Raw genomic sequence first — 26,808 nt, forward strand, 5'->3', positions numbered from 1 at the left:
AATCCACTCTATGGATATGTCTTTTGATGGCCGTCACCTGTTCGGCGACAAGGCAGACAACGTGCTAGAGCGCTTTACGGACTCTCGGGCTACGGCCAAGTCCTTGGGCCTCTCCAGCACCCGCCGTTTGCTTTTTGGCCCTTTCGTTGCTACGGAAGGGGTGCCCTGCCACGTTCTGCCCAGAGCCACAGGCCTGCGCAAGCTGTTCAGCCCCTGCGTGACCGGGGACATGGGAACCATCGCCGGGGTTCTGAGGGCCAGCGGACAGGCTTATCCACCCCAGCCCACTCTGCTGCAGCCTCTAAACCTCCTAGTCTGACCTTTCAGGGCCACCAATCGCCAGTGGGCGGCAGGATTCGGCATCACATCCCCCACTGGCGCACCATCACGTCCGGCAGGTGGGTTTTGCAAATAGTCCGAAGGAGCTACTCCCGCCCCTTTGAGACTACTCCTCCACCCATGCCACGTCAGCACCATCGCATGTCAGAAGATCATCTGGCCCTTCTTCAACAGGAAGTTATGGCTCTCTTGGCCAAGGTAGCATTCAAACTAGTTCCTGTCCCAGAAGTAGGTCGTGGTTGCTACTCCCACTACTTTCTAGTGCCTAAGAAGGGCAAAGTCCTGCGTCCTATCTTGGATCTCTGGAACGTGAACCGCTTCCTCCAGAAGGAGAAGTTCAAAATGTTAACGCTAGCTCTGGTCCTCTCTGCCCTCGACCCTCGAGACTGGTAGCATTGGACTTGCAGGACGCCTATTTTCACTTCCCCCGTCCTGCCGGCCCACAGGTTTTACCTACGGTTCATGGTAGGCCACGAGCATTTTCAGTTTTCCGTGCTCCCCTTCGGCCTTACCAGCGCCCCTCGGGTGTTCACGAAAGTGATAGAGGTGGTCGCAGCTCATCTGCGCAGATCAGGGGTTCCAGTCTTCCCCTATCTCGAAGACTGGCTGTTGAAGGCGGGCCCGCCCAGGCAGTCTTCTCCCACCTCCAGACTACGGCCAACGTCCTGCATACGCTGGTGTTCTCCATCAACGTGCCCAAGTCACACCTGTCACACCTGACTCCCTCTCAGAAGCTCCTCTTCATCGGAGCATTTCTGGACACAACGCAGTTTCGGGTCTATCCTCCCGAACAGCGACTCCGGGATATTCGGGCTATGATACTGATCTTTCAGCCTCTATCCCGGGTTTCGGTCAGGATGACCCTAAGGCTACTGGGCCTGATGGCCTCCTGCTGGTGGACCATGCCAGATACCATATGCGGGCTCTGCAGTGGGACCTGAAGTTCCAGTGGGCATAACATCAGGGGAACTTGTCCGATTAGGTCCATATCTCGGAGGGCACTGCACACCAATTGCAGTGCTGACTATCGAACCAGGGTTGGGTCTATTGCAGATATGTCTCCCTTCCCCAACCGGAGTTCACAGTGGCGACCAATGCATAACTTCTGGGATGGGGTAGCCACGTGGGGGAGGTGGAGATCAGAGGCCTCTAGTCTCTGGCGGAGTCCGGGCTCCACACCAACCTTCTGGAGCTTCGGGCGATTTTTCCGGGGAAGAGTAGTACAGGTGTTCACAGCCAACACCACCGCCATGTGGTACTGCAATAAACAAGGCGGGGTGGGGTCAAGGACCCTTTGTCAAGAGGCCCTCCGCCTCTGGACATGGCTGGAACATCCGGGCATATCCCTGGTGGTTCAACACCTCACATGTTCGCTGAACGCCAGGGCGGACAAACTCAGCCGCAGGTGCATGATGGACCACGAATAGTGTCTTCACTCGCAGGTGGTGCAAGGTCTCTTTCAACAGTGGGTAGCGCCTTGGTTAGATCCATTCGCCACCGAAGAGAACGCGCAATGTCAGCACGCTGGAATTTTCAAGGCGTCACTAGTGAAGTTGCAGTCTTCTATACTCCTTTCCGTCTATATCACTTCTGCATAGAATGCTGAAGAAGATCACGCGTGACCGGGCCCAAGTCATTCTTGTGGCTCTGGATTGGGCACGAAGAGTCTGGTATCCTGAGCTGCTACACATGGCCATCGACCCTCCGATCAGACTGCCTCTTCGGGAGGATCTTCTGTTGCAGCAGCAGGGGACGGTCCTCCACCCGAACCTGTCCAGCCTCCACCTCCTTGCTTGGAGACAGAGCGGTGGCAGTTGACGTCATTTTACCTGCCTCCCAAAGTTTGTGATGTTATCTTCGCAGCCAGGCATCCCTCCTCTAAGATGGAATACGCCTGTAGATTGAACATATTTGTGTGATGGTGTGCAGCAAAGACTGTGGATCCCCTTTCTCCCCTCTTTCTGAGGTTCTCTTGTTCATTCTTTCTTTGACCCAGCAGGGCTCTGCTCTGGGCACTCTTAAGGGCTACCTCTCGGCCATTTCAGCATTTCTTAGGCTTCTTGATCAGCTTTCTCTTTTCAAATCCAATGTGGTAAATCGCTTCCTCAAGGGCATTACTCATCTTTTTCCTCCTATTCCCTTCATAATGCCTCAGTGGGACTTGAACTTGGTTCTGACTTACCTTATGTGTGCTCCCTTTGAGCCACTTCATAACTGTCCTTTCAGACTTCTTACCTTATTGACTGCTCTTCTGGTTGCCATCACCTCTGCTCGCTGGGTGAGTGAGCTCCAGGCTCTTTCTACAAAACCTCCTTTCCTGGCTGTTCATCCGGACAGGGTTGTACTAAGAACCAGACCTTCCTTTCATCCCAAGGTAGTTACTTCTATCGACATTTGCCAAACCATCACTTTGTCCACCTTCTTTCTGCCTCCGCATCCTTTAAAAGAAGAGGAGGCTCCACCGTCTGGAGCCAAAACGGGCGCTTTCCTTTTACTTGGATCACACCAAACAATTCCGGGTGGATGACCAACTCTTTGTGGGCTACGTGGGCGCCAGGAAAGGTCGAGCCGTGCACAAACGGACCATCTCTAGGTGAGTTATTTGTACATTAAGGCTTGCTATTCTTTGGCAAAGAAGGAGCCTCCTGTGGGGCCGCGCGCCCATTGCACCAGGGAGACAGCAGCTACTACTGTCCCCCTCAATGACATCTGTCAGGCAGCTACGCGGGCATCTCTGCACACGTTCACTAAACACGTTCACTAAACACTACTGCTTGGACAGCCAAATGTGGAGAGACAGCTTTTTTGTCTGTTCTGTTCTCCAGGACTTTCTGGTGTGAACTTGGTTTGCAGACCCACCTCCAGAGTTGGTAATGCTGAGGTATCTATTCTATGGTAAGGAATCTATAACTAACTGTTTTTTTTTTCAGATGAACAAGTTACTTACCTTCGGTAATGATATATCTGAAAGAAACATAGGTTAGTTATAGAGTCCTTACCGCCCCACCCATCCTCCCCGTTCTGCGAACTGACTTCTAGGGTTAAGGATTTCCTATCAGGGCCCTAGTGGTCCTTGACTTGCATGGCTCTACGCTTCTGGAAAGTAGTGTACAGAACTGATGTCAGCATGTGAGGGCGGCATCTAAGTAGCTGATGCGATGTCATCCCGGCAACCATGACGAACGCAGAGCCGACTGATACCACCTTTCGACGTGCAGGGGTACTGCTGACGAAAAAATTCTCCGGATCCAGTCTGACGCCTGGGGGTAATTCTAAGGTAAGGAATCTAAAACTAACCTATGTTTCTTACAGATATATCATTTCATTGTGTATTACTCATCCCTATTGCATGCATTGGTTTTGAGAACTTTTAACAGTACCATTCATTTCTGTTTCCTTGACATTTTTCTGATCTTCTCAAATCTAATATTTTATGTTTTCATTTGATTTCATTTGAAGCCAATTTGTAAGGTAGATGTCAAACAGCAGAAGTACGATTCTTGTTCTCTTTTTTTAAGGTACAAATTGCTTCATTTGTTGGAATTTGATCCAAATCGACGGCGAATGAGCGTAATAGTGCAGACTCCAACAGGTAATTAAATCAAGTTTCATAAATTTGTCTTAGAGATTGCTTTTTTCTTTCTTGTTTTATATAAAGTTTGTGCCCATTATCCTTCCTAGGTGAAAAGATTTTATTTACAAAAGGAGCTGAATCTGCCATTCTCCCTAATGCCAAGAGTGGAGAAATAAACAAAACGAGGTACCATGTTGATGAATTTGCTTTGGTAAGATATACTATTTGTAAATTTGATACAGGGTGATTATCTTTAATTAAGCGAGCATGTGTGTAGAGTAGCACTACTTTCTCTGACTCCATAAAAACATTGATTGCAGAGACTCACACTTTTGTGCAGTGCAGTTTTGGGTTTTCTAGTTATTATGTAGATGTTTTGATTTTTGTGTTTAGTTCTATTGCTTTTTTCTAGAATTCGAATGGAAGTGAGAAGTATTTTTGCAGGCAGTATAACATTTTTGTATGGTTCAGCTAAGGTATTAGCAGGCTTTACATTTCGAATGGCATTGTTCTTTCTATGGTGTTCAATTAACTGTGGACATTTTATGTTGTCTAATCATATAGTATAAACTAAAGCCTGTTTTACATGAAGAGCTTCTTAAAACACTTTTTTATTTAATTAGCCAGTGTTGCTACTAACTCAGTTAATTGGTAGTCAGTTTACTGACATCAGAATGATGGAAGACTGAGCAGGCTGTGCTAAAATTTAGGCTTGTTACCTTTGGATCACATTAGATGACAGGAACAAGTGCTATTAAAATGAAAGCTGAAGAATATCTGAAGTTGATTTTGTTACCAGATTTTCTGAAAGCTTGGTTTTCTTCTTTCTAGGATATTTATTCAAAGTTCAAACAATAGGGAAGCTCAGAGTAATGAACTAACATTCCTTTATAGCCTTGCTTCCAGCTTCCTTAATCAATTACCTATTTCTACATTTGAGGACTTGTAGCCCTGATTTTGCAATGTGCACAATATGCACAGGCTCATTCTTGTACCTATTATATCAGGCTTCTCATTCCTAGGCTGAGAGTTCCCTTACCACTTGACTCCCTGTGGTCATTCCCATATTTCTGCATGTCCCTGGATTTCAGGATACCACTTTTTTGCGTCCCTATTCCTAGAAGTTAACCCGTAGAACATGTGCTTCCAGTACTTAGGACTGACTCTCCACATGCACACTTGCTCTGTTTGTGATTCAAGGGGACTTATTTCATAGCAGATCAATTGTAGATGAAGAAGAAGAAGAAGAAGAAGAAGAAGAAGGAGTGATTGAGAGAGCAATAACAATTGGCTAGACACATAGAAAAAACTGCAGACGTCCCCAGGTTTGCAGGTGAGATACAACTCCAGCCATTCCCATCAGTCTGTCACCATCCTCTCATTGTAGACCAGAAGACCTCAGCAGCATCCATCTGCAAAAAGCAGCATTACACTTTTGTCAACTGACTCTAAGGGGTATTCTAGAGATTCTAAGATTGCAAAGTTTGGCTGAGGTTGGAAGAACCAAAGAAGCCACAGTGCACCATAGCCCACTCTTTTTCAGGATCTCATTTTGGAGTACTGTGTTCACTCTGCTCTGTGATCTAAAGGCAGCCATCTCATTCCCACTGCCCGGATCTCCAAGTTTAAGTGGTCTCTTAGAAATTCAGAAGCTTGACAGGCAAGAGGAGAACCATTCTTAGCTGCATCACCATATAGAGACGTAATTACGTCTGTCTCTGCCTGCAGAGCCTCAGCTGAAATCTCAGATAAAACTCAAAAGATTCTCAAATTTTCAAAAACCTAAGAATCCACCCTCTTCCTATTTTCTGTTGCAAACTTTCTGAAATGAACATATGCTCCAAGGTCTCTTTCGTCTACAGTTGGAATTGTTCACGTTCCTGTAGTCTCTCCTGTGGCCACCATCTTCTCCACCATTTCATTTTCAAGATCTACCTCAACTCGTTTTAAGATGATTACTCTATTTAATCAAGTTTTAAACTGATGATTAAAATGAGGCACATAAAGATCAGACTATTTCCCAAAGTAACACTTGGATAATTAAAAAAATTAGTAAATGTAAGGAAAAAAGGTTAGATTTGGTAAATTTAAGAACAAAACTACCTCAGAAATTGTGTAACAATCCTGTCTCTGTATGCCTAATATATTTCCAAGTATTTTTAATTTGTGCAAGACACCTGCAGACAGTGCATACAATGCACCATTCCAATCAAATCGCTTTAATAAACAGACTTCCATACCGATATGAAACACTTGCAAAGTATACTTTCCTCTTGAGATGTATATTCAGATAGGGATATACACTCTAGTCAATAAGTCACTATGGAAGGAATTTTAGCAGTATTGATCTTGTAACATGTAGCCATACTCTAGTCTTCCAGTAACATTAAAGAAGCTTAACACACCCTGTCCTATTAATACCTTAGTACTTTGGGTTTGGAAGAATTGTTTTGTAGTATGTGTTCCTCTGACTAACATAACCAAAGAAAAAAACATATTTCTATACAATTTTAAGGTTATCAGTATTTCAAGTAAGATTTGTCTACAACACATATGTACTAAAAACCATAATTTCTATTTTTGAGACATGCATTTGGAAGTGTTTATTCCCAAGTTGTTGGAGAGATGAGCATTTTATCTGGGTCAATTAGCATTAATTCAACCACCACGATCTATTTCCCATACATCAATAAAGTATTAGGTTGAGAGCCTAATTTTGGGATCTAAAGGAACGTACCTTGTTCAAGTTGCATGTGAAAGTGGCAAGATATGGAGCAAACAACAATAGGATCAAAACACATCTCTTCTTTAAGCTTTTCCTTGCTGACATAGGGAACTAAAGTCATTTATGATATTTAGTTGTGCCCTGACCAATTTATCAGAGTCAAGTTTTCCATTCATTAACAGGGGAAAAAGAATGTCTAATTCCTCTTACTTGTTCCATACTAATGGGTGATCAACCATATAGAAAGATCAATAAACGCTCTATATAAAGGATGCTTTGGTGCAAGATATACTTTTTGCAAAGTAGTCTTGAAGTCAAAATATTATTAATTGTTTGACAATTGGATTTAAAACCACATTGTTCGAAAGGATCTCTGATGATATTTAGTATTGGTGTGCAATCGTGGGCAAACTGCTAAAGAAGGAATTTGACTGGTCTCTTACTCTATCCTCGAGTGATGTTCCCTCTGGGAGTCAATCATCTGCATTGCTTCTGAGTGTGGCAAAAGTTTGTATTTGCTGTGATACTGTTGATAAAGGAGGTATGGTGGGAATCATTGCCTGTTATCCTATATTTTATCTCTCTAGCGTAAGCGCAGTAATTGATTTGTTGCATGTTAATAGTCAAGAAATTAAAAATACTAAACAAAAAAAAACATGTTCAAAGGCGATTAAGCCGTGGATTTATGATCATCAATTCAGATGATATAAGGCTATTTTGTATATAGTTTACCTACTGAATGTAATAAATGCATATACCCTGATAGGGGGTCAGTATGGCGCCTTTTAATAATCGTCAAAACAAACCATTGAACTAGTGACACACAAACTTGGCAATCCATGGTTTCTTTGGATTAAAGCAGTTGAGACCTCATCTGGCCCTTATGCTTTTAATGGTGTTGTATGGCAGAAACATTTAAGAATAAGATGTTCAGATCAGGGAATAATCTAGACCCTGACTTGATGGAGTAAAGCAACGTTCAACACAAAGAGTAAGGTAATGGCACATAAAGCATCAGAAAGGACTAGCCAGAAATGTTTGTTTGGACAAGTGTTTTCAGTATGTCTTTAGCAAGTGCTTGTTTCACAGATTTCCAAAATGTTGTCAGATTCCTCTTAGGAAGTGTTTCATTCCCACAGAACCAGACGCATGATATTTCTTTTGGCTATGGCTTAAGGTGCCTAGTTTTTTAATAGGTAAACACTTTTTATCATCACATGGATTGATACTTTACTTATAGTGTAGGCTTTGGAAAGGTAACACATGTTTTTAAAGACCCGCATAGCCATTCAGTGACTAAATATGTTAGCAGGTTATACCAGTTGGTTATTGGTTACTAATCATGAGTAGTATTAGATTGAATGAGCTGAAAAGAGGATTATGATCACTATTTGCTCTGTCCCAGACCACTAGATTGGGAAAATCAATAGCTAAGTATTTTGATACAAAAACGTAGTCAATAATAGATATAGTACGGCGTCAATGCCATGTTGAACAACTAGGAGTTGACTTTTTGTTTTTCCATTCAATTTAACTAGGTTCAACTTGTTTCACCATTGTAGTAGGGTTGAATTTGGAATAATATAATATTGTGAAAACCTAGCTACCAAACTTAATTAATGCAGGATAATTCGGACATTAAGTAATTCAAATTTGCTATCCATGCATTATAGTACTCCATTAATATTACTTTACTGTGGGGATGAGAAGCTTCATAGGAATCAACAATCTTCACATTTATCGCTAGATTTGGACATAGGAGCAATGTAAATATTAAAAAGTTCAATCTCCGGGTTTACTACAAAAGGGTTCAGTCTTAACCCCATAATCAGATCAGAGTTTATAGATAAGAAAATGCAATTTAAACTTAGTGGAAGCTTTAACAACAGCTAGACCGTTTTTTTAATCATCCAGTTAATAGCGAGAAACACATTTATAAAATCCCACAACATCCTGAGCATATAAATCATCAACAATTGAGGTTTCTTGTAAACCGAGAATACTAACATCACTTTCCTGCAGATCCTTTGATTACGGTTCCAATCTTTACTCTTTCATAAAGTATGCCTAATAAAACACAATACACATTTGTATGTATAGGTATATGCCAGAGAAAAAGGAAAACTCTATTAGTAGTAGAAATGTTTATCCTCTCTTCACTTCCCCCGCATCCTTCCATGGAGATTCTCAGGATTGTAACTTGACTTTTTTTTTTTTTAAACTCTTTTTATTATATAGAAAGAAAACAAACAGTCAAGGCAAAAGGAGCATTACAATACAGGTGCTTTTTCTGAGCGGGAAGGAAAAGGCAATAGCATCACAATGCAAGTCAATCAACAAACAAGCATTTACAATGCAATGTTCTCGGCATTATTAAAGGTAGAGCTATTGGCATTGCTCATGACTTTTTTGTTTAATCATAAATAAATGGCATTGTTATTTACAATGCCAATAGCTTAATCGTTAAATGAATGGCATTGTCATTTACAATGCCAATAGCGTAATCGCTCGCAAATGCATGACCTATTGCATTTACACCCACACAGAGCCACACACACAAAGCCACCCACACACACATACAAGAGCCACCCACACAGAGCCACCCACACGGTCATTCACATAGAGCCACCTACACAGAGCCACCCTCACACACACAGAGCCACCTACAAAAAAAGCTATCCACACAGAGCCACACACACACACACAGAGCCACACACACACACAGAGACACACACACACAGCCACACACACACAGAGCCACACACACACACAGAGCCACACACAGAGAGCCACAAACACACACACACAGAGCCACAAACACACACACACACACACACTCAGCCACTCACAGAGCAACTTCTAGAATTAACCAAGTTTCAAGAGTCGAATATCCTTTACATTTTTTGGACTGTGGTCACTTGCTTGCACAGTTCAAGAATAAAGCAAATTTGTTCATATCAGTTCCTATGAAGTTCCCCCCATTTTTTAGGAGAAGGCAATAAGAGAATGTGGAAAAACAGGCAAATGTTTTTAGAGCTCCAGAAACTTCAGAAAAATTCTGACATTTGAATTGAAAGCGACGAAGATCATCAAACAGATTTTTTACAGGCCAAATATTGAAAATGTAGGTCCTCTCTGAGTGAACTTGAAATCTGGATTAATCATTTGAATGAATATTTAGAGTGCCTTCATTATGAATTCTTTTTTCTTACTGCTCGAACTACATAAATCCACACCTTAAAGAGAAATGTTCTTGCCATGCAAACAAAACTAATTTTTCCCTCACAAAATGGCCTCTTAGACTGTCTTACAAGACAAAATGTTTTTTAAAAAAAAAAAGGTTTTTGGCAATATCTACAAAACAATACCTGTGTATAAAGATTTTGATAGTAAATCCCCTTTATTGAAATACACACCTTTGCTGCCCATCAGTTCAGGATAGCGCGCATGCGAATCTCGGTGAGTCCAGATATGTAACTGGGACAAACAAGACTCGCCTTTATCAGGCCGCTGTGCCTGACAGGGTCCTGAGTTACACTAGTCACAGGCCCCATATTCTTATAGTTTAGTAACATTTATATGACAATTAAACACTACAGTGGCTCTGCTTGAGAGCTGATTGTACATGCCAAAATCTCTACTGAATGCTAAAACAACTGTTGGGTAGGAAGAAAGCAAATTAAGTTAAGATTCGACTTCCCCACTACCACCAACAGGATCCATGAAGTCTTTATGGCTGAGCGAATAAAAATGAGGAAGCTGATTCTGAAACCTTCAATCTTAAGAAGCTTATGGGGGGGAAGGTGGATCTACCATCATCTCAAGAGGAGGTGATCATTGATACAGATGGCTGAGTTGAGGAGTTGATTTCGGACAACTCGATCCTTTTAGTTCACCTAGGAGAAGAGTTTAGATAGCAGGTGTTCAATAGCTCAGAACTCTCCACGATGACAAGACTCATAGCACAGCTGCCCACTGTTGTCCCTTTGGTTTCTTACGAATAATGAATTTTGGGAGTGAAAATGTGGATGTTACGCATTTTTCAAGTAGTCATTGATGCAGGATACAGGCAGCAGAACATATACTATGTACAGCGGACAAAGTGATGTTCTAGTGCGATCCTGCTTGAGTGCTCCTCTCAATTTCACTTCTTTTGAATTCATATGAAATGTAATCAAGTCACAAGGGTGCTCATAACCAAAAAGGGCTATGATGACATTGGGAGAGAGTTACCGATGGAGAGTGTGAAATTAAGTAGGGGTAATGGTACAATCGCATCAGTAAGTGCCCCACCTCCTCAAAAGGTTGGAAAAAGTGGTGGTTAGAACACTGGGTAGAAATCGGAGAAGGGCGTGTCTCCTCCCTTCAAACATGGCCACCGTGTATGCTCTAAAACAACCATGGATCTGGATGCCTCATGCCTATATTAATATATGTTAGAGGATGGTGTGATTAGTGCTTTCAAGGTATACATTTGGATAAGATATAAACTGGAACTGATGGCTTGGGGCGTGCAGCCAAATGTTTCCATTTGAGATCATTCATAAGCGGGGTGCAAAAGCTTGAAAGAACTGAATCAGGAGGAACCACCACCAGGAGTCCGTGTGTTGCAGTTGCCAGAAGGTACTTGGAGCTGATCATTGTGATGGTGTTGTGATTTTTTTTTAAAATACAAAGATAGGTTAGGGCCACTACTCAAACTGAAGGTGCGTCATGTGAATGTTCGCGAGGTTGGGCAACCAGTTAAATGCCCCCACTCAAAAAATAGTTTGAAAGTATTTGTTATGTATGTCCCTTTTTTGCAGAACCCCCCTGAGGAAAAAAATACAAATGGCATTCTCCCCAGAATAAGTAGTAAACTGAAGCCTACAAGATCCAGTGAAAGGACACACAAGCTTGTGAAATCAGGCATCCATTTATCATTAAGCCCGAAACAAATAAATCTCGACCGGTGGCTTGTTATTTTATGGAAGTAATGCAAATTGTAAGGGCTCATTACTTTATACGGTACGACAAAATAATCTTTCATTGGCCTTTTGTGTTTCAAGTCAAGTTTTTAAAATGTCAGAGACAAACAGTTACAGCAGGCCTGTAATTACTTTTAACAGAGGAGCCTTTTTACCCTCATTTCTCTGCATCCAGACAGCACTGCGAGTTAAACGCTGCAGAGTATTTCTTAGACTCTGCATTAGTCCTCGCTGCAGCAGCGTCGTGTGCTCAGTTCAGCTTCGCACCACTATTTCATGCAATTAGACAAATTAGCGGCGTAAGCCTCGATGGGGATGCATTTCGACTGTGGGTATTCCCACTAGAAATGTTGGAAAATATGACATACTGTTTTTTTCTTAATTCGTCCCGCTTTTACTCTCCGCTCGCATTATGAAGCTGCTCCCCACAATCAAGTGCTCAGAGGAAGGGAGGCAGGGCTGTTCTTGATTGGAAACTGCAGTAATTTCTGAAATGGCTAACACAACATGATTAAAACCAAATAAAAAGGCTAGGGTGTGTTTCTTTTTCTATTTTATTTAAGAGACATGGAGATCCTGTGACTGCTAACAAGTAAAGATGAAAAATAATAAATAACCTAATAGAGCCAACCTATCCGCTATAGTGGCAAACTGGTTGGCACAACAATTTTGTGGCATTGAACTATTTCAAATGCATAATAAAAATGCATGTAACCGAAATCAGCAGACACTGTATTGCTGACTGTCTCCAGGTGATCTGGTCCACGTGCTGCCTTGTGGGATTTGTAGTCTACTTGTTTTATTATTAAAATGTGCCCGTAATTCCCAGATGGTGTGTGATGTTAGGATACAAGCACTGCAAGGGCTAATGGTTAAGTGGGCCTTTTGGCATCTCTGAAAATCAGTAGTAGTTTTGGTGTAAGAGCAAACTGTTTTGCAAGGGGTTGTGCATTGGGTTTGATAATCCTAACGCGCAAGTCTGTCAGTTTTAGCTTTCTATGCAGCTACTGCACAAATACAGAAACAGAAAATGACCGAAATTGCGGGCAGAACCTTCATACAGGTAAGCCAGAATTACTAGAACTTCAATCTCACTTCTCCTTCCAGTGACCTGAAGCTAAGGGAGTAAGGTGGGCCGTTTTACTCCCTATGATCAGGCAAAATGCCCATCAGGACAAAAAAGCAGCAATTAAGGGAAATTCTATGCAAGCTTCCACACACTGTCCTAGTAACATGTCTAAATCGGTAATATCAGTAGTGTTGTGGTACAAGAACATATTCTCCGTGTGTTGTCGTGTGGTTTAAATAGGGCCGCTCAAGGTCAAAAATATTTTTCGTATAGATGAATTTCCAGCTAGAAAACAAGCAATTCTAGCTTAAGGTTAGGTGCCCGTGGTTACAAATTTCAAATAGATTTTTAGTTTTCTAAATGCTTAAATACACTTCCATCACAAAATTACAGTTACTATTTTACTCCTTAAGGATTCGTTTTACTCACAACTTCCAAAAGTAGGAAATAGAATACTCATATTTGAAAACGTTTTTTTGCCACCCTGGGTGTAACCGATTAGATTGCCAACTGCCAATTTGGATACATATATAAAGTACTTTCTCTTTATCTCGTTATCGTTTAGAAGTGCGTGTTAATTAATCTGGCATCTTTTTACCTCTAGGTACGTAGAATTTGGGGGAACTTTACTTGGTGCTACCACACATGATCTTAACTAATCTAGTCTACAAATTCATACCTTTACGTTTTCCACGCTGCTTCCAGGTGGAGATTATAGCCCAGGGTACTATGTGTGAGTGGTGGCTAAAGGCGGGAGGCGTTCCTGCCGTTTAACTTGGCATTGCCAGCTGCATGTGATGTTTGTGTGTGCCAGCACCCGGAGGACATCAAAATGTAAGTTTCCTATTGAAATCTGATGAGCGCTGCAGCTCTCAATCTTGAAACCCAGCAAAGCCAACTCAGACATTCTTCCTTGTGAAACTGATGAACTGAGAATCATTACATTCAATAATAGTAACAAGTAGGTAAAATTGGCAAGCTTGTTCGGGGCCGGTACATTAAACATGCAAGGTTGGTCCTACCTGCTTGAACTGCTCCTCGTAGGTCCACTCGTGGTGCCCCTGCGCCCCTGGGGGGAGAGGGGAGTGCGAGTGTCCGGGCATGGGTGTAAGAGAGGGGTAAGAGACAGCCCACTCGGTGCTTCTTCTCTCTTCAAATGACTGTTCCGGGTTGTAAAAGACAGCCCAGCACGGGATGGGTGTGGGAGACGGTCCAATGCACATACCGCCTCACACCCACAGACTGTGGAACAGGCAGCGCAGTGCGCTTCCTTCTGACAGGGGTGAACTCGAGACTATAAGAGACCGCCCAGGGCCACTTCTCCCCCTCAGAGGCGATGTCGGGGTCTAAGAGACACCCGAGAGCCACTTCTCATACTCAGAGACGGGCTTGAGTGGAAGGGATGGCCTATGCAGCTGCCTCCACACAGGTACTCTGTAGAAAGACCAAGACTGTAGGAAGAGACAGCCTAGAAAGGCCTCACTCAAACCATAGACGGAGAACGCATTTTATTAGAGAGACGGATGCCAGGGCGAAAGAGACAGGTTGGTGGCGCTCTGATGAGTCTGTGGTAGGGTCACTTGTAGGAGACAGCCCCTTGCCTGTCTCTCCCCTTGTACATTGCAAGCAGTGTCTCGCCTCCGCTCCGCCCGTGGGAATCGCCCGCACCCGCAGCAGGGCAAGTTGCAACACAATAGCGCCTAGGGTGACTTCTGAGCGGAACCTGCTCTACAGACTTGTGGGGCCGGAGGGGGGAGAGAGAGGCGTCGCATCTCCGCTGTCACTCTTGGATCGGCTGCCCTGGCTCGCCGGAGCAGCCCTGCTCATCTTTAATCTGTTCTCAGATCGGGACCGGTGCCAGCCTGGCAGGCGACCGGCGCGCAATCACCCGACCCACGGCTGCACCTGCCGCGATATAGCGCCTTGGAGCACTCCTTCGGTGCAGAGCCGCCTGTCTTGTGCGGGGCACACATCACCCTGAGAGAGGGGAGGACGGGGAAAGTTTTGTATGAGGCGAAAAGTTTCCCTCCCTCCTGAGCCGGAGTCTCACAGCTCCGACAGCCACCGAAAGCTCTACCCACCCTCGTGATCGCCCAGCCCGGGTAACCTCCGCTGCCAGGAGAGGGGGCACCGCCAGGGGGAGACCTCGGAAGCCTCAGTTTGTAGTGTGTGCCAGGCGAACCACAAATTGTTTAAGGAGAAGCACTGCAGCTTTGGGGTGGCGTGTGTTGCGGCAGGCTCCTGGCGGGTGGCGCACTTCCGCTCCCGTTTTATGAGGCGCAATTTGTGTGTCCATCTCCGCGTTTCCGAGTAGCATAGCGGATATAAATCTAGCCGGAAGAATTAACGACGGGAGATTTCTTCATGGTTAGGAAACCTTGAACACGCTTTCCGAAAATGCCACGCACAGCTTGTACCCTTTATGGAGCGGTGAAGCAAATCTTATGGAATTTCAGCGTTTAAAGAATAAAAAAAACAGAGACCTTGAAAGACTTGGGCTTGATGTGCTCTGCATTGCACGTACTCCTTTAACATGGCCTTGCTTGTCTGCAAAGGACAAAAAAACACAAGAGAGGAGCGCTCCACACGACCATGTTTCTCCGAGGCAAGGCGGAAATGCCTCGGAGAAACACACGGCCATTTTCGGATTCGGGGCGTGGTTTTGCTGTTTTAAGTGACAGACAACGTCACTGTCTAAAGAACAGCAAAACTTACGGCCCCAAATCCGAAAAAGACGGAGCCTATTCGGAGGGACGGCTCTCTCCTCCAATGGCTGGCCTCTGTTTAGGAAGCCAGCCAATGGGAGAGAGGCAAAAACAGAGGCGGGACAAATAGTCCACACTAAGAAACATTAAATCTCGGTACTTCCGGTTCTGCCTTCGGCAGACCGGATATTACCGCGACCTAAAAATCAGAGGGGGGCATAATTGGGGGAAAAAGACCAAAGATTGTAAAACATATGAATTAGAACAAATCATGGAACGTCGGATCAGGGAGAATGTGAAGCATCGGGGACATCAGGAAGGGGTGGTGCGCATATATCTCCTCTGTAGGAGTTCCATTGATTCCAGATTTTACCCCATTATTGTAACTTGACTTTTTGTTACTAAATGCATTTCTTTTGTAAAACTGAAAACACTTCCACTTTTTAGTAAATAAAACCTCAGATGTTTAGCGGACCGTAAAAAGATTGAAATAAAAAATAAACAAAAGTGGCCAGGCATCAGGTAGTCTCTCCCCATTTAATCTCCCCCTAAATTGCAATGAAAATTCTTGCACGTGCTAAATAATGCCACTGTTTCTGCCGAGCTATGCTCCAGACTTTGGGCAAATAAATGGCAGTACTTTTAGGGTCACTTTGTGAGCACTAGTGAGCCTATTCTCCTCTTACCTTGTAGTAGACGATCTGGCAAAATTAATTCAGTTAAACCTGCTTCTCTGCCTTTGCAGTCTTGAACGGGACACTTGAATCAGGAACAGCCCCCAAACTTCACTTGCTGACCCCGTCTGCCTGCCTTGTGAAAGCGGAGTCTGAGGTAATTTTAGGCTGTTTAAAAAAAAAAAAAAAAATAGATATTTTAGGCAGTCACAAAGTAATCAGGGTACTGCATCCTAAAATCAAATGCATTAGGGGCAAAAGAAAGCAATGAAAAAAATGTAGTTTAACACGGTCACCAGTTCTGTACTCAGTATGGTTCTTTTTAAAATACATTTCCAAATAACAGTTGAAGGAACTTTTCCATTTTACCCACCATCTTAATATAATATAAATATCACTACTTTTTTGGCTTAGTCAATACTTAGTAACAATCCAAAAGACTGAAGATAAAAGAATATTGCTCAACTGGTTGTCTCTTATATTTTTCTATTTTATGTGATCTGAGTGCCCCTTCCTCTAGACCACTTGAAGCTCATGCACCAAGGGGCTCAATCCTGGTCAGTTACTTTTTAGTGTTTGCAACAAGTATTTAGATCCAAAAACAGTACCTATATTAGCCAAGTTGTGATAGGGTTTTGAGTTTTTCATTAAACCTTTACTTTTGATATTCATTCCTTTTGTATTTGAGAGGTTTTGTAATGTTACACTACATTAGCGAAAGTGAGGAGTTTGGATGTAAGAGTAAGAATAAGGTGTTCAGTACTAGAGTACACATTCTCCATGTAATTAGCTTTTTTAATTGTTAAAAATCCATAACACGTTTAAACATATTAACTATAGCTATATGTACTCATACTGACCCCTTAACCCAGATGAGTCACCCAGCATACATTGAAAGGGTACTGAATGAAGGCGGTAGTAGTGTTAGGGGGGCTTCACAAACACCAATTCCAATTTACAGTTACCTTGTGCTTTGTAAAAGAGTTTGGTTCTTGCACCACAAACCCCACTCCGTTAGATACTTGTAAGTAATTTGAACTTGCTTTTAATATTTAGAAATTTCTCATTGCCTAGTGGGCTATTTGGCAAATTGCTGTGTGTTTCACCTCTATAGGTTAGTTTTTGGGAATGTATTTAGGGAACCCTTCAATGTTCCAGAGACATTTTGAATTCGTTTTTTAATTCAACATAATAATCCTTGGATGTCTGTAAACCCTTTCTATTGTGATCAAACAATTCTTATTGATTTGTATTTTTTTATTCAATCTTTGTCATTCCTTTTTTCTTAGAAAGGGCTTAGAACTTTGTGTGTGGCCTGCCGACGATTCAGTGCTGAAGAGTATCAAGAAGTTGACCGCCTCCTTTTCGAGGCCAGAACAGCATTACAACAGCGAGAAGAGCGATTAAGAGATGCATTCAACTTCATAGAGAAAGACCTTGAAATTCTTGGTGCGACTGGAGTGGAAGACAAGTAAGTATTGCGTAGTATGTATTTTTAATAGTATTTATCAGTTTTTTTTATCCCCTTCAAAGCAAACATTATCTGATGGACACTTCTAGCCGCAGATTCCTTACCTTCGAATTTTCCCAGGTGTTAAACTGGATCTGGAAATTTTTCACTTGTGCCCCAGAAGGTGGAATCATTTAGCTCCGTGTGGCGCTATCTGCGCCAAAAGTGATGTGCGCTATGCCTTTACTGGCAACCACCCTAGCACGCTGACATCCGTTATTACTTCCCAGTCAGCGCAGATGCGGAGAGAGCTATCCAGTCACTTTTTGGTTTAAATCATTTTTATTGCATTTCAATAGATAAAACACAAAACAAGGCCTGCAGTGCATGGCAGGGGGAGCATACCCCGTCTCTGATCCTCGCCCCATGGTTGGTCTTCGTGCAGACGGGAGTGGGAGATGTGTCCATAAAAACAGGTGTGGGCTTGGTGCTGGTCGGCAGAGCCTCGAACAAACCCAACTGAACAGTCCCCCTTCCCTCTGACCTCCCCCCACCCTGGATCCCCCCCTCCGGTGTGGGCATCACTGTGATAGTTATTGCAAACGTCATAGGATCTAAGAGCTCTAGGTGGATGAGGCAGCTGGTCTCTGGAATTCATCAGCAAGTCGGAGAACCCTGAGGTATTTTGGGCATGTAAGCTTGTTAAATTAATCGGACAAGAGGTCTACCAATGGTTGCCAGGTGTCTCGGAACGCGTCTTGTGTTTGGGTGAGGGAGGCCTGAATCCTTTCCATGCCCATCGTGTACCAGAGCCTGTGGAGCCACCCCGTGTGCGTGGGTTTCCGTGTGGAGCCCCAGAGTGAAAGGATGTGTTGCGTCGCTGCCCCCATAGCCAGCCCCATTTGTTTCCCTCGGATCGATTTGAGTGGAAAGGTGATTTTGTTGGGTAGCCCCAGTACGGTGTAAGCCGGGAAGCGAGGTATGTCCATGTCAAAGTATTTATCTATGTCCCTAAGTACTTGCTCCCAAAATTCCTGTACCTCTATGCAGTCCCAGAGTATGTGGGTTAAAGTACCCACTTGTCCGCATCCCCTCCAGCACAGGGGATCCCGGCGAGGGTTACTCTGGTGCAGCCTTGCTGGCGTCAAGTGCCAATAGTAAGCGATCTTGACTGCCGATTCCTTGCTAGCTACATTCCTCGCAGTGTGGTGGGCCCTATAATATATATCCTGCCACTTCTTGTCGGTGAGTGAACGGCCTAGTTCCCGCTCCCATCGTTTTTGACCCGCCGAGCGCATAGCGGGGAGTGGTGGACACAGCATTTTGTACAGATCAGTTATTGCTTGCCTATCCGTCTTTTTGGTGTGGAGCTACTAACCTGCGGCAACACGTCCCTGCTCGTGAGCCAATGACGTATTTGAAAGTATTGGAAGCGGGGGATCTGCGGAAGCCCATACGTCTCCTGCAGGGTTTGCAGCAGCAGAAATCCCTCCAGGTCAAAAAGGTGCCCAGCTGACCTGCACTCCGAGGACCTCCACTGAGGGAAGGAACCATGGACCGCACCCGGTTCGAAAGCGGGGTTATCGAACAACGGTGTCATTGGCGAAGGATAAGTAGTGAGGCCCCTGGGCACCACAACTCTGTCCCACACCTGCAAAATAGTGGGCGTGAGAGGAGATTTCTTCATGTATGCGGACGGTCCTGACGCCTCAAGAACGGGACTCTCCACAGCAGCATTTGGGCCGTTGCGCGGTCCTGAAACAGCCATCTCTTTTCAGATTCGGGGCGGTGCCACTCCAGGAGATATTTAAGTTGCGCTGCCTGAAAATATCTCTGGAGGTCTGGGACCCCCAGGCGGCCAACCGACGTGACGTGTCCGGTGAGGTCTTTGCGTAGTCGCGGTCGTTTCCCGGCCCAGACAAACTGACAGATGGCATCCTGAAGTTTGTTAAGCAAGCCCAAGGGGGGTGTGACCGGCAGTGTTTGAAATAAATACAGGATCCTCGGCAGCAGAGACATTTTTATGGCCGCGATCCGCCCCAGCCAAGATAGTGAGTGTTGGCGCCACTTAGCCAGGTCGCCCAGAAGCCTACCAAGAAGATCCGAGTAGTTCTGTTCCACTGTTTGCACAGTGCTAGCTGTCAGGGCTATGCCCAGGTAGGGCACCGACATGCAAATCGCGAGCCCCCCTAAGTTTTGCGGTAACTTGCTAGATGCACGGGCATTGCGCCCGAGTGGGAGTACCAGGGATTTCCGGATGTTCATCTTAAATCCTGAAACTTTCCCGAACGCCTCTATTTCCGCTAAGAACGCCGGGATTGACCTGAGATGGTCCTCCACCGCTGCTAGGATGTCGTCCGCGTAGAGGCTTATGGTCTGCGTTTCCCCTCCAAATGTGGTCCCGGTGACTTGAGCGGCTTGAGGCGCTCAATTGCCGCAATGACCTCGTCCGTTCTGATCGGCGCGTCGAGGGAGCACGCGGTCGCCGCGTTGAGGGCTGTGACCGTCGACGTTTGCAGGTATGAGTCTGCCTCACCTTTGTTCAATCCGGGCTCCGCCGTGTACAGTGATGCGTAAAACGACCGAAACGCCTCTGCGATCTGTTCGTCTTCCTGTAGCTCTCGCCCGGTGCTATCTGGAATGGCCGTGATCTTTGAGTGTAGGACCTTGGCCTTGAGTTTACTGGCCAGCAAGCGGCTCGTTCTGTCTCCACCCACGTAGTATGTGTGGCGTAAACGCAGCGCCGCGTATTCCGCTCTGTCCAGATTGAGGCTCGCCAGCTGGGCCCTCTCCGCTTTAAGCTTGCACCATATTCTGGGTGCCCAGTTCTGCTATGGACCCGCTCCAACTCGAGCACCTGCTCAGACAACGTCCGGCGTTTGTCACGACGTTCCCGCGCTTCTGCGGCCGCTATAGCTATCCATTCTCCCCGCAACACCGCCTTCAAGGCCCCCCACAGTGCTGTTAGTGGAATGTCTGCCGTGTTGTTCCTGTTTAAATAATCAGTGATGCGCATGGTGAGCTGTTGCGTAACCTCTATACGGTGTAAGAGAGTTTTCTTAAGGCGCCATCTACTCTTCCGTGTCTTGGTTAAGGGGACCTGTATGTGTAATGCCAATGCGTCGTGGTCGGAAAGTGCCGCCGGAATAACTTCAATGCCAGTGATCAGGGATGCCACTTCCAGGGACCCTAGGAAATAGTCTGTGTGCGTACGTGTGGTGTACGTGTGAGTAGAAGGTGTATCCCGGGGTGTTAGGGTGTGTCCTCCTCCAGAGATCTACAAATCCCCTATCCACTAACCATCGCTCCCCTTCCTTGGATATCGCCCCCGTAGCACCATACCTCTGGCCCGACCTGTCTTTCGCGGAGTCCATCACAAGGTTTATGTCCCCCCCCACTAGCGTTGAGTTGATGTTATGGGACAGTGTGTCTGCCAGAGCCCCTGTGAGGAAGGTTTCTTGTCTGGTATTGGGTGAGTAAATTGATCCGATGACAGCTGACCACCCCTCTATTTGTATTTTGTAAGCCAGGAGCCTTCCTTTTATGTCCGCGTCTTTGTCTCCCACCCGACCCTTGAAATGGCGCGCAAACAGAATGGCCACCCCTGCTTTCTTCTCTGTGGTGGAGGAATAGTATTGTGTTGGGAATGCCCTGGAGCGCATACCGTGCCAATCTTTGGGTAGTAGGTGCGTTTCCTGTAAAAGGCATATTTCCGCTCCGGAGTTTTCTAAAAGGGATAAGACAGCTCTGCGTTTGATGGGGTTGTTAAGCCCTTTAACATTAAGGGAAATGATCTGCAGAGTGGATTCAGTCGCGCTTGCCTTGTAGGTAGCGTTCTCATCACCCCCGGGCATGCCTGTCCAGACAACCATTTCTGCGCTGCCTATGTTGCGCCACACCGGAGCCCCCCTCTCCCCCAACCCAAAACTACCCCCGGTCCCAACCTACCCCCCCCCTTTCTAAACCCCCCAACAGTGAAAGGTCAATGTCCCAGTCCTGCCAGTCCATCGCAGGGCTGTGGTTTCGGTACCTGGTGGAGCGGATCCAATTGACGGCCACCTGTCTATGCACGCCCCCCCCCCTGTGCGTGCATTGTAGATGAGTTGAGTCGTCCCCCTTGGCTATAACTTATTCAGAGGTTGACGTTTCCTTGGCCACCTCTTGAATGGCAGTGGCCCTCTCCTGTGAGATGAAGTGGGCCTCGGGCTTCGAATGCAATTTGAGTGCACGCCTGCGTCTGACTGTCCGCTATCCGTCCGCAGATTGTCCTTGCGGTAGGTGCATGGGTGATTGGTCATCCGGTTGCTCTATCCCCAGAAGTGTGTACATTTCCTGAAGTGATCGCAATTGTTGCAGTGTTCCGTTCCACTTAAAAATCAACCTGAACGGGTGGCCCCATGAGTAAGGGATCCCCTCCTTCCGCAAGAAGTCTGTTGCTACCTTGAAGGATTTCCGCTTTTGGAGGGTAATGGCCGAGAGATCCTGATATAGAGCTACAGGACAGTCTCGGAACTGTAGGGGTTGTTTCTGTCTCGCTTCCTTTAGGATCCTTTCTTTAAGAGGGAAGTCCGGCAAGAAAGCTAGGATGTCGGGGGGAGCAGGTGCTCGCCTAGGGAGACCCACTCGGTGTGCTCGGTCAATCCGTATTTCAAAGTCCGATGCTTCCCCTAGAATGTCGTGGAATCCAGTCACTTTTTGATTCTTTTTTCGCCTTTTTTTCGAAGGTTTTAAGACTTGTTTCCTGGTGTGGCAGGGATGTCAATGAGGAAGGCTGGATTGATGCCCTGCGGTTTCCCATCACCAACAAATGTCAGTGACTGATCTTCAGCTTTGTTTGTCTCTGGTGTCTAGAGCACGACCACGATGCCAAGACCTGCGTCAATTGTCGTGACGTGCACTCCAAGGCCTTGAGGGAGTGATACCACAAGCTTCTTGCCGCTCGACGTGCGCCACCTCGCCGGTCTCAATCCTGGTCGAGAAGAAGGTGCTAGGGGTCAGTTGCAGAGGCATCCATCTTCGTCGTAATTAAAGTTGTCCAATTCTGGTAAGTCCGACAAGAAGAAGAAAAGCAAGAGTCGAAGAGATCTTCGACTTCTCGTCCGTTAAAGTCACCTGACGAGAAGAGGGAGCACCGACACTCTAGGCCTTGCTCCGTGCTTGAGCCTGTGACTCAGCTGTCTCCGTGCCCCCTGAGGTTCTCGGAGCTGGAGAGACTCCCGCCCAACTAGTAGTCTGCCGACGGATTCGTCCTCAGCGCCAATGAGGACCTTTGGATTTACAGATGGATCTGGAACAGCACCAGACAAGCCACCTCTACCTGCCCTGGCCCGCTGTAGACACTTATGCCGGTGCTGTCCCCATTCATATCCCCGACTACAACACAGAGCCGGATGGGCATTGTCTGATCCGGCACAAACTGGAGCCACGCCAGAACCTGAACCCTATTCCTATGGGCTCCGCCTTGGGGACGATTTGAAAGGGCCATTAGACCACTATGAATACCAGCACCTAGACTCCAATGAGGACACCTAATGCCAGGATTTGGAGGATGCCAGTGGACTGACACCTCCCCAGATACTGGATTGGTCTCTACTCCTACCGTGGCTTGGAAGGAGAGAGCATTATTTGCTGTGGTGGTGAGGAGAGGGGCAGCCGTCCTGAACCTTAGCCTGCCCTTAGTGGCAGTTGAGATTAACGTCTTTATGGTGGTGCTTCAACTGGTAGTTACCACCTCAGAACTTCTTCTCCCGTTAAATGAAGCCCTCACAGTCGTCCTGCCTGGTGTCTGGTCTAAGCCCTGCACAGGGGATCCTGTGAACAGGGAAATTGCCTGCTGCCATCTATCCACCCCCGGGGACCCGAATTTCTTCACCTAACGCACTACCTGGGAGAGATTGGTGGTCCAAGTCTCCTCTTCCTGAATAAATCCTGGCGCGTTCAGTATCACCCCACCATATATGCATTCAAAAAAAGGCTGGACACTTTGAGCAAGAAAATGTTTTCTTTCACCAGCTTGGCACTGTGGCCAGTGAACAACATGTGCCTTTTGGGTCGTTACTCCCATTCACTATGGGATTCCGTTGTGCAGGTGCTGACTAGGGTCTCGAAGACGGTCCAGGCCATACTGTCCCAAGCTATTGCTGACTGGAGAGACATGGCTAAGTTCACAATTTGATGTGGGCTGGACACGAGTGACTCGTTAGGCAGAGCGGTTATTTCGTCTGTGGTATTACAATGCCATGCTTTGTTGAGGATGACTGCCTTTTCAGGGGATGTCCAATCTTTGCTTATATGCATGCCCTTTGATGGCTCCTGTCCCTTCGGAGACAAGGGAGCTCAGCGCTGCAGGGTTTAAAGGATAGCAGGTCCTTGTTCTGTAGGCATGGTTGTTCGCCTACCCCAGTTCACCTTTCGCTCCTTTTGTGGCCATGGAAGTGGATTCCAAACGTGCCTCTACCCACCCAGCCACCACGGCATACAAGCTTTATAGCCCCTGCTTAGCCAAGGACACGGTACCTATAGACCCCATGAGTCATGTTCCTGGCATCCTCAGCCTCGAAACCTCTTTAGTTTGCCCTCCGACCATCATGGGCAACCAGTGGGAGGCAGGATACGCCATCACCTGCACCATTGGGGGTCAATAACATCCAACCAGTGGGTTCTCTAGATTGTCCGAAGGGGCTACTCCCTCCCCTTGGTGACCAACCCTCCACCTACTTGCGACAGGCTGACGGTGAACCATCTTTACTTACTCCTCCAGGAAGTGACGGCTCTCTTGGCCAAGGGAGCCATAGCGAGGGTGCCGGCAGCAGAAGTAAGTTGTGGTTTCTATTCCTGCTACTTCCTGGTGTACAAAAAAGTTGGAGGCCTTCGTTCTATCCTAGATGTGTGCCCTCTCAATTTCTTCCTGAAAAAGGAGAAATTCAAAATGCTTACGCTTGCACAATTCCTGCCTCCCCTATGCCCGGGAGACTGGATGGTAACTTAGGATTTGCCTGTCTGCCCTCAGACTTTACCTGCTGTTCACGGTGGGCCACGCGCACTTTCAGTTCACCATGCACCCCTTTGGACTTACTACCACCCCTCGGGTGTTTACCAAAGTCTTTTGCGGAGATCAGGGGTCTTCCCCCATCCCGACGACTGGCTGTTGAAGGTGGGCTTGTCCCAGATAGTTGTTTCCCACCTCCTGACTACGGCGGAGCTCCTGCACTCCCTGGGGTACACTATAACCGTGCCAAAGTCACTCCTGACCCCTGCTCAGATGTTCCCTTTCATTGGAGCTGTTCTGGACCACTGCCTACATTCCCAGCGACACTGTCCCTGTTTTTATCTCTGACAGTTAGCCGGAGGGGCTGGCGCAGACTGAATACCAGCCTCAAGACCCCAATATGGACTGGTGTGAGGAATTGGCAGATGTCAAAGGACTGGACAACTCCCCAGATACTGACTTGGCCTCCCCTCCTACCATGGCTACAGAGGAGGGTGCCTCATTTGGTATGGTGGTTAGGAGGGCAGTAGAGGTCCTGGACCTTCAGTTGCCCTCTTCGGCGGTCAGGACTAACGTGGGCTGGACATGACTGACTCGCTTAGCAGATCGGTTTCTTAGTTGGTGGACTTTAGGCGCTATGCCTCGCTGAGGCTAACTGGCTTTTTAGGAGATGTCCAAGCTTCGCTTATGGACATGCCCTTTGATGGCTCCCATCTCTTTAGAGACCAGGCAGACTCCGCACTGGTGCGCTTCAAGGACAGCAGATCTACAACCAGCTCTTTGGGCCTTTTAACGGCTGTCAACCTCAGTCCACCTTTCACTCCTTTCATGGCCACAGAAGGGGTTTCCAGCTGCGTCCATACCTGTCCAGCCACTACTGCATGCAAGCTTCCTAGCCCAGGAACCATCACCTGCACCACTGGAGGTCAATACATCAGACCGCTAGGTTCTCCAAAGGGGCTTCTCCCTCCCACCTGTTCATGACCACACCTCCACCCTTGCCACCATTTATGATAGACCCATCTCTCCTTCTCTGCCAGGAAGTGGCGGCTCTCTTGGCCAAGGGAGCCATAGAGAGGGTGCCGGCCTCAGAACTAGGTTGTGGTTGCTATTCCTGCTACTTTCTGGTGCCGAAGAAGGACATTGGCCTTTATCGTATTCTAGACCTGCGCCCTATCAATTTCTTCCGGAAAAAGGAGAAATTCAAAATTCTCATTCTCTCACAAGTCCTGTCTGCCCTGGACCCGGGAGAATGGATGGTAGCGTTGGACTTGCAGGACACATGCACATCCCTTTCCTGCCTGCCCACAGATGTTACCTGCAGTTCATGGTAGGCCGTGAGTACTTTCAGTTCACAGTGCTCCCCTTTGGCCTTACCAGTGCCCCACGGGTGTTCACCAGGGTAATGGAGGTGGTTGCAGCACTTCTGCGGATATTAGGGGTGCCCGTCTTCCTCTATATCGAATTCTGGCTGTTGAAGGAAGGCTCGTCCCAGGGACTCCTCTCCCAACGCCACACTACAGCAGACCTACTGCACTCCCTGGTGTTCACTATAAACTTGCCAAAGTCAAACCCGACTCCTTCTGGGACGCTCCCTTTCATCGAAGGTGTACTAGACACAGTGAAGTTTCGGTTTTATCCTACTGAATGGCGAGTCCAGGATATTCAGACTATGATACCGATGTTACATCCTCTATCCTGTGTTTTGGTGAGACGGACTCTGAGGCTGCTGGACCTCATGGCCTCCTACATTTTGCTAGTGACCCGTTGTCTGCTGGCATATGTGGGCTCTGCAGTGGGACCTGAAGTTCCAATGGGCACAGCATCAGGAAAATCTCTCTGACATGGTCCAGATCTCGGCGGGCACTGCAATGGATCTGCAGCAGTGGTTAACGAACTGCGGATGGGTCAGCGCAGACCCCTCTCCCTTCCCCAACATATCTGACTGTAGTGACCGATATCTCTCCTGGGATGGGGTGGCCATCTAGGAGAGGTAGAGTTCAGAGGCCTTTGGTTTCCGGCGGAATCTGGACTCCACATCAACCTACTGGAACTCCAAGTGATCTAGCTGTCACTGAAAGCCTTTCTACCCTCCATCAAGGGAAGCCTAGACCTGGTTTTCATGGACAACATCACTACCATGTGGTACTGCAATAAACAGGGCGGTGGGGTTGTGGAATCTGTCAAGAGGCCTTGCACCTCTTGACATGACTGGAACGTCGGGGCATATCCCTGGTGGTTCAACACCTGGCGGGCTCTTTGGGTGCCAGGGTGGACAAACTCAGCCAAAGATGCCTAGCGCATCATGAGTGGCATC

General features: G+C 46.5%; 1 protein-coding gene across 1 annotated transcript in view; it reads left to right on the plus strand.

Moving 5' to 3' along the window:
• Positions 1–26,808, plus strand: part of ATP11B (ATPase phospholipid transporting 11B (putative)) — a 602,728-nt gene that overhangs the window by 288,011 nt on the left and 287,909 nt on the right. The window contains exons 16-18 of the mRNA XM_078665453.1: positions 3,858–3,931; positions 4,021–4,124; positions 17,343–17,524. Coding sequence (XP_078521579.1) covers positions 3,858–3,931; positions 4,021–4,124; positions 17,343–17,524 — 360 coding nt within the window. The remainder of the gene's footprint in view (positions 1–3,857; positions 3,932–4,020; positions 4,125–17,342; positions 17,525–26,808) is intronic.

This window comes from Lissotriton helveticus, chromosome 11 (assembly GCF_964261635.1).
Source record: "Lissotriton helveticus chromosome 11, aLisHel1.1, whole genome shotgun sequence".
Classification (NCBI taxonomy): domain Eukaryota; kingdom Metazoa; phylum Chordata; class Amphibia; order Caudata; family Salamandridae; genus Lissotriton; species Lissotriton helveticus.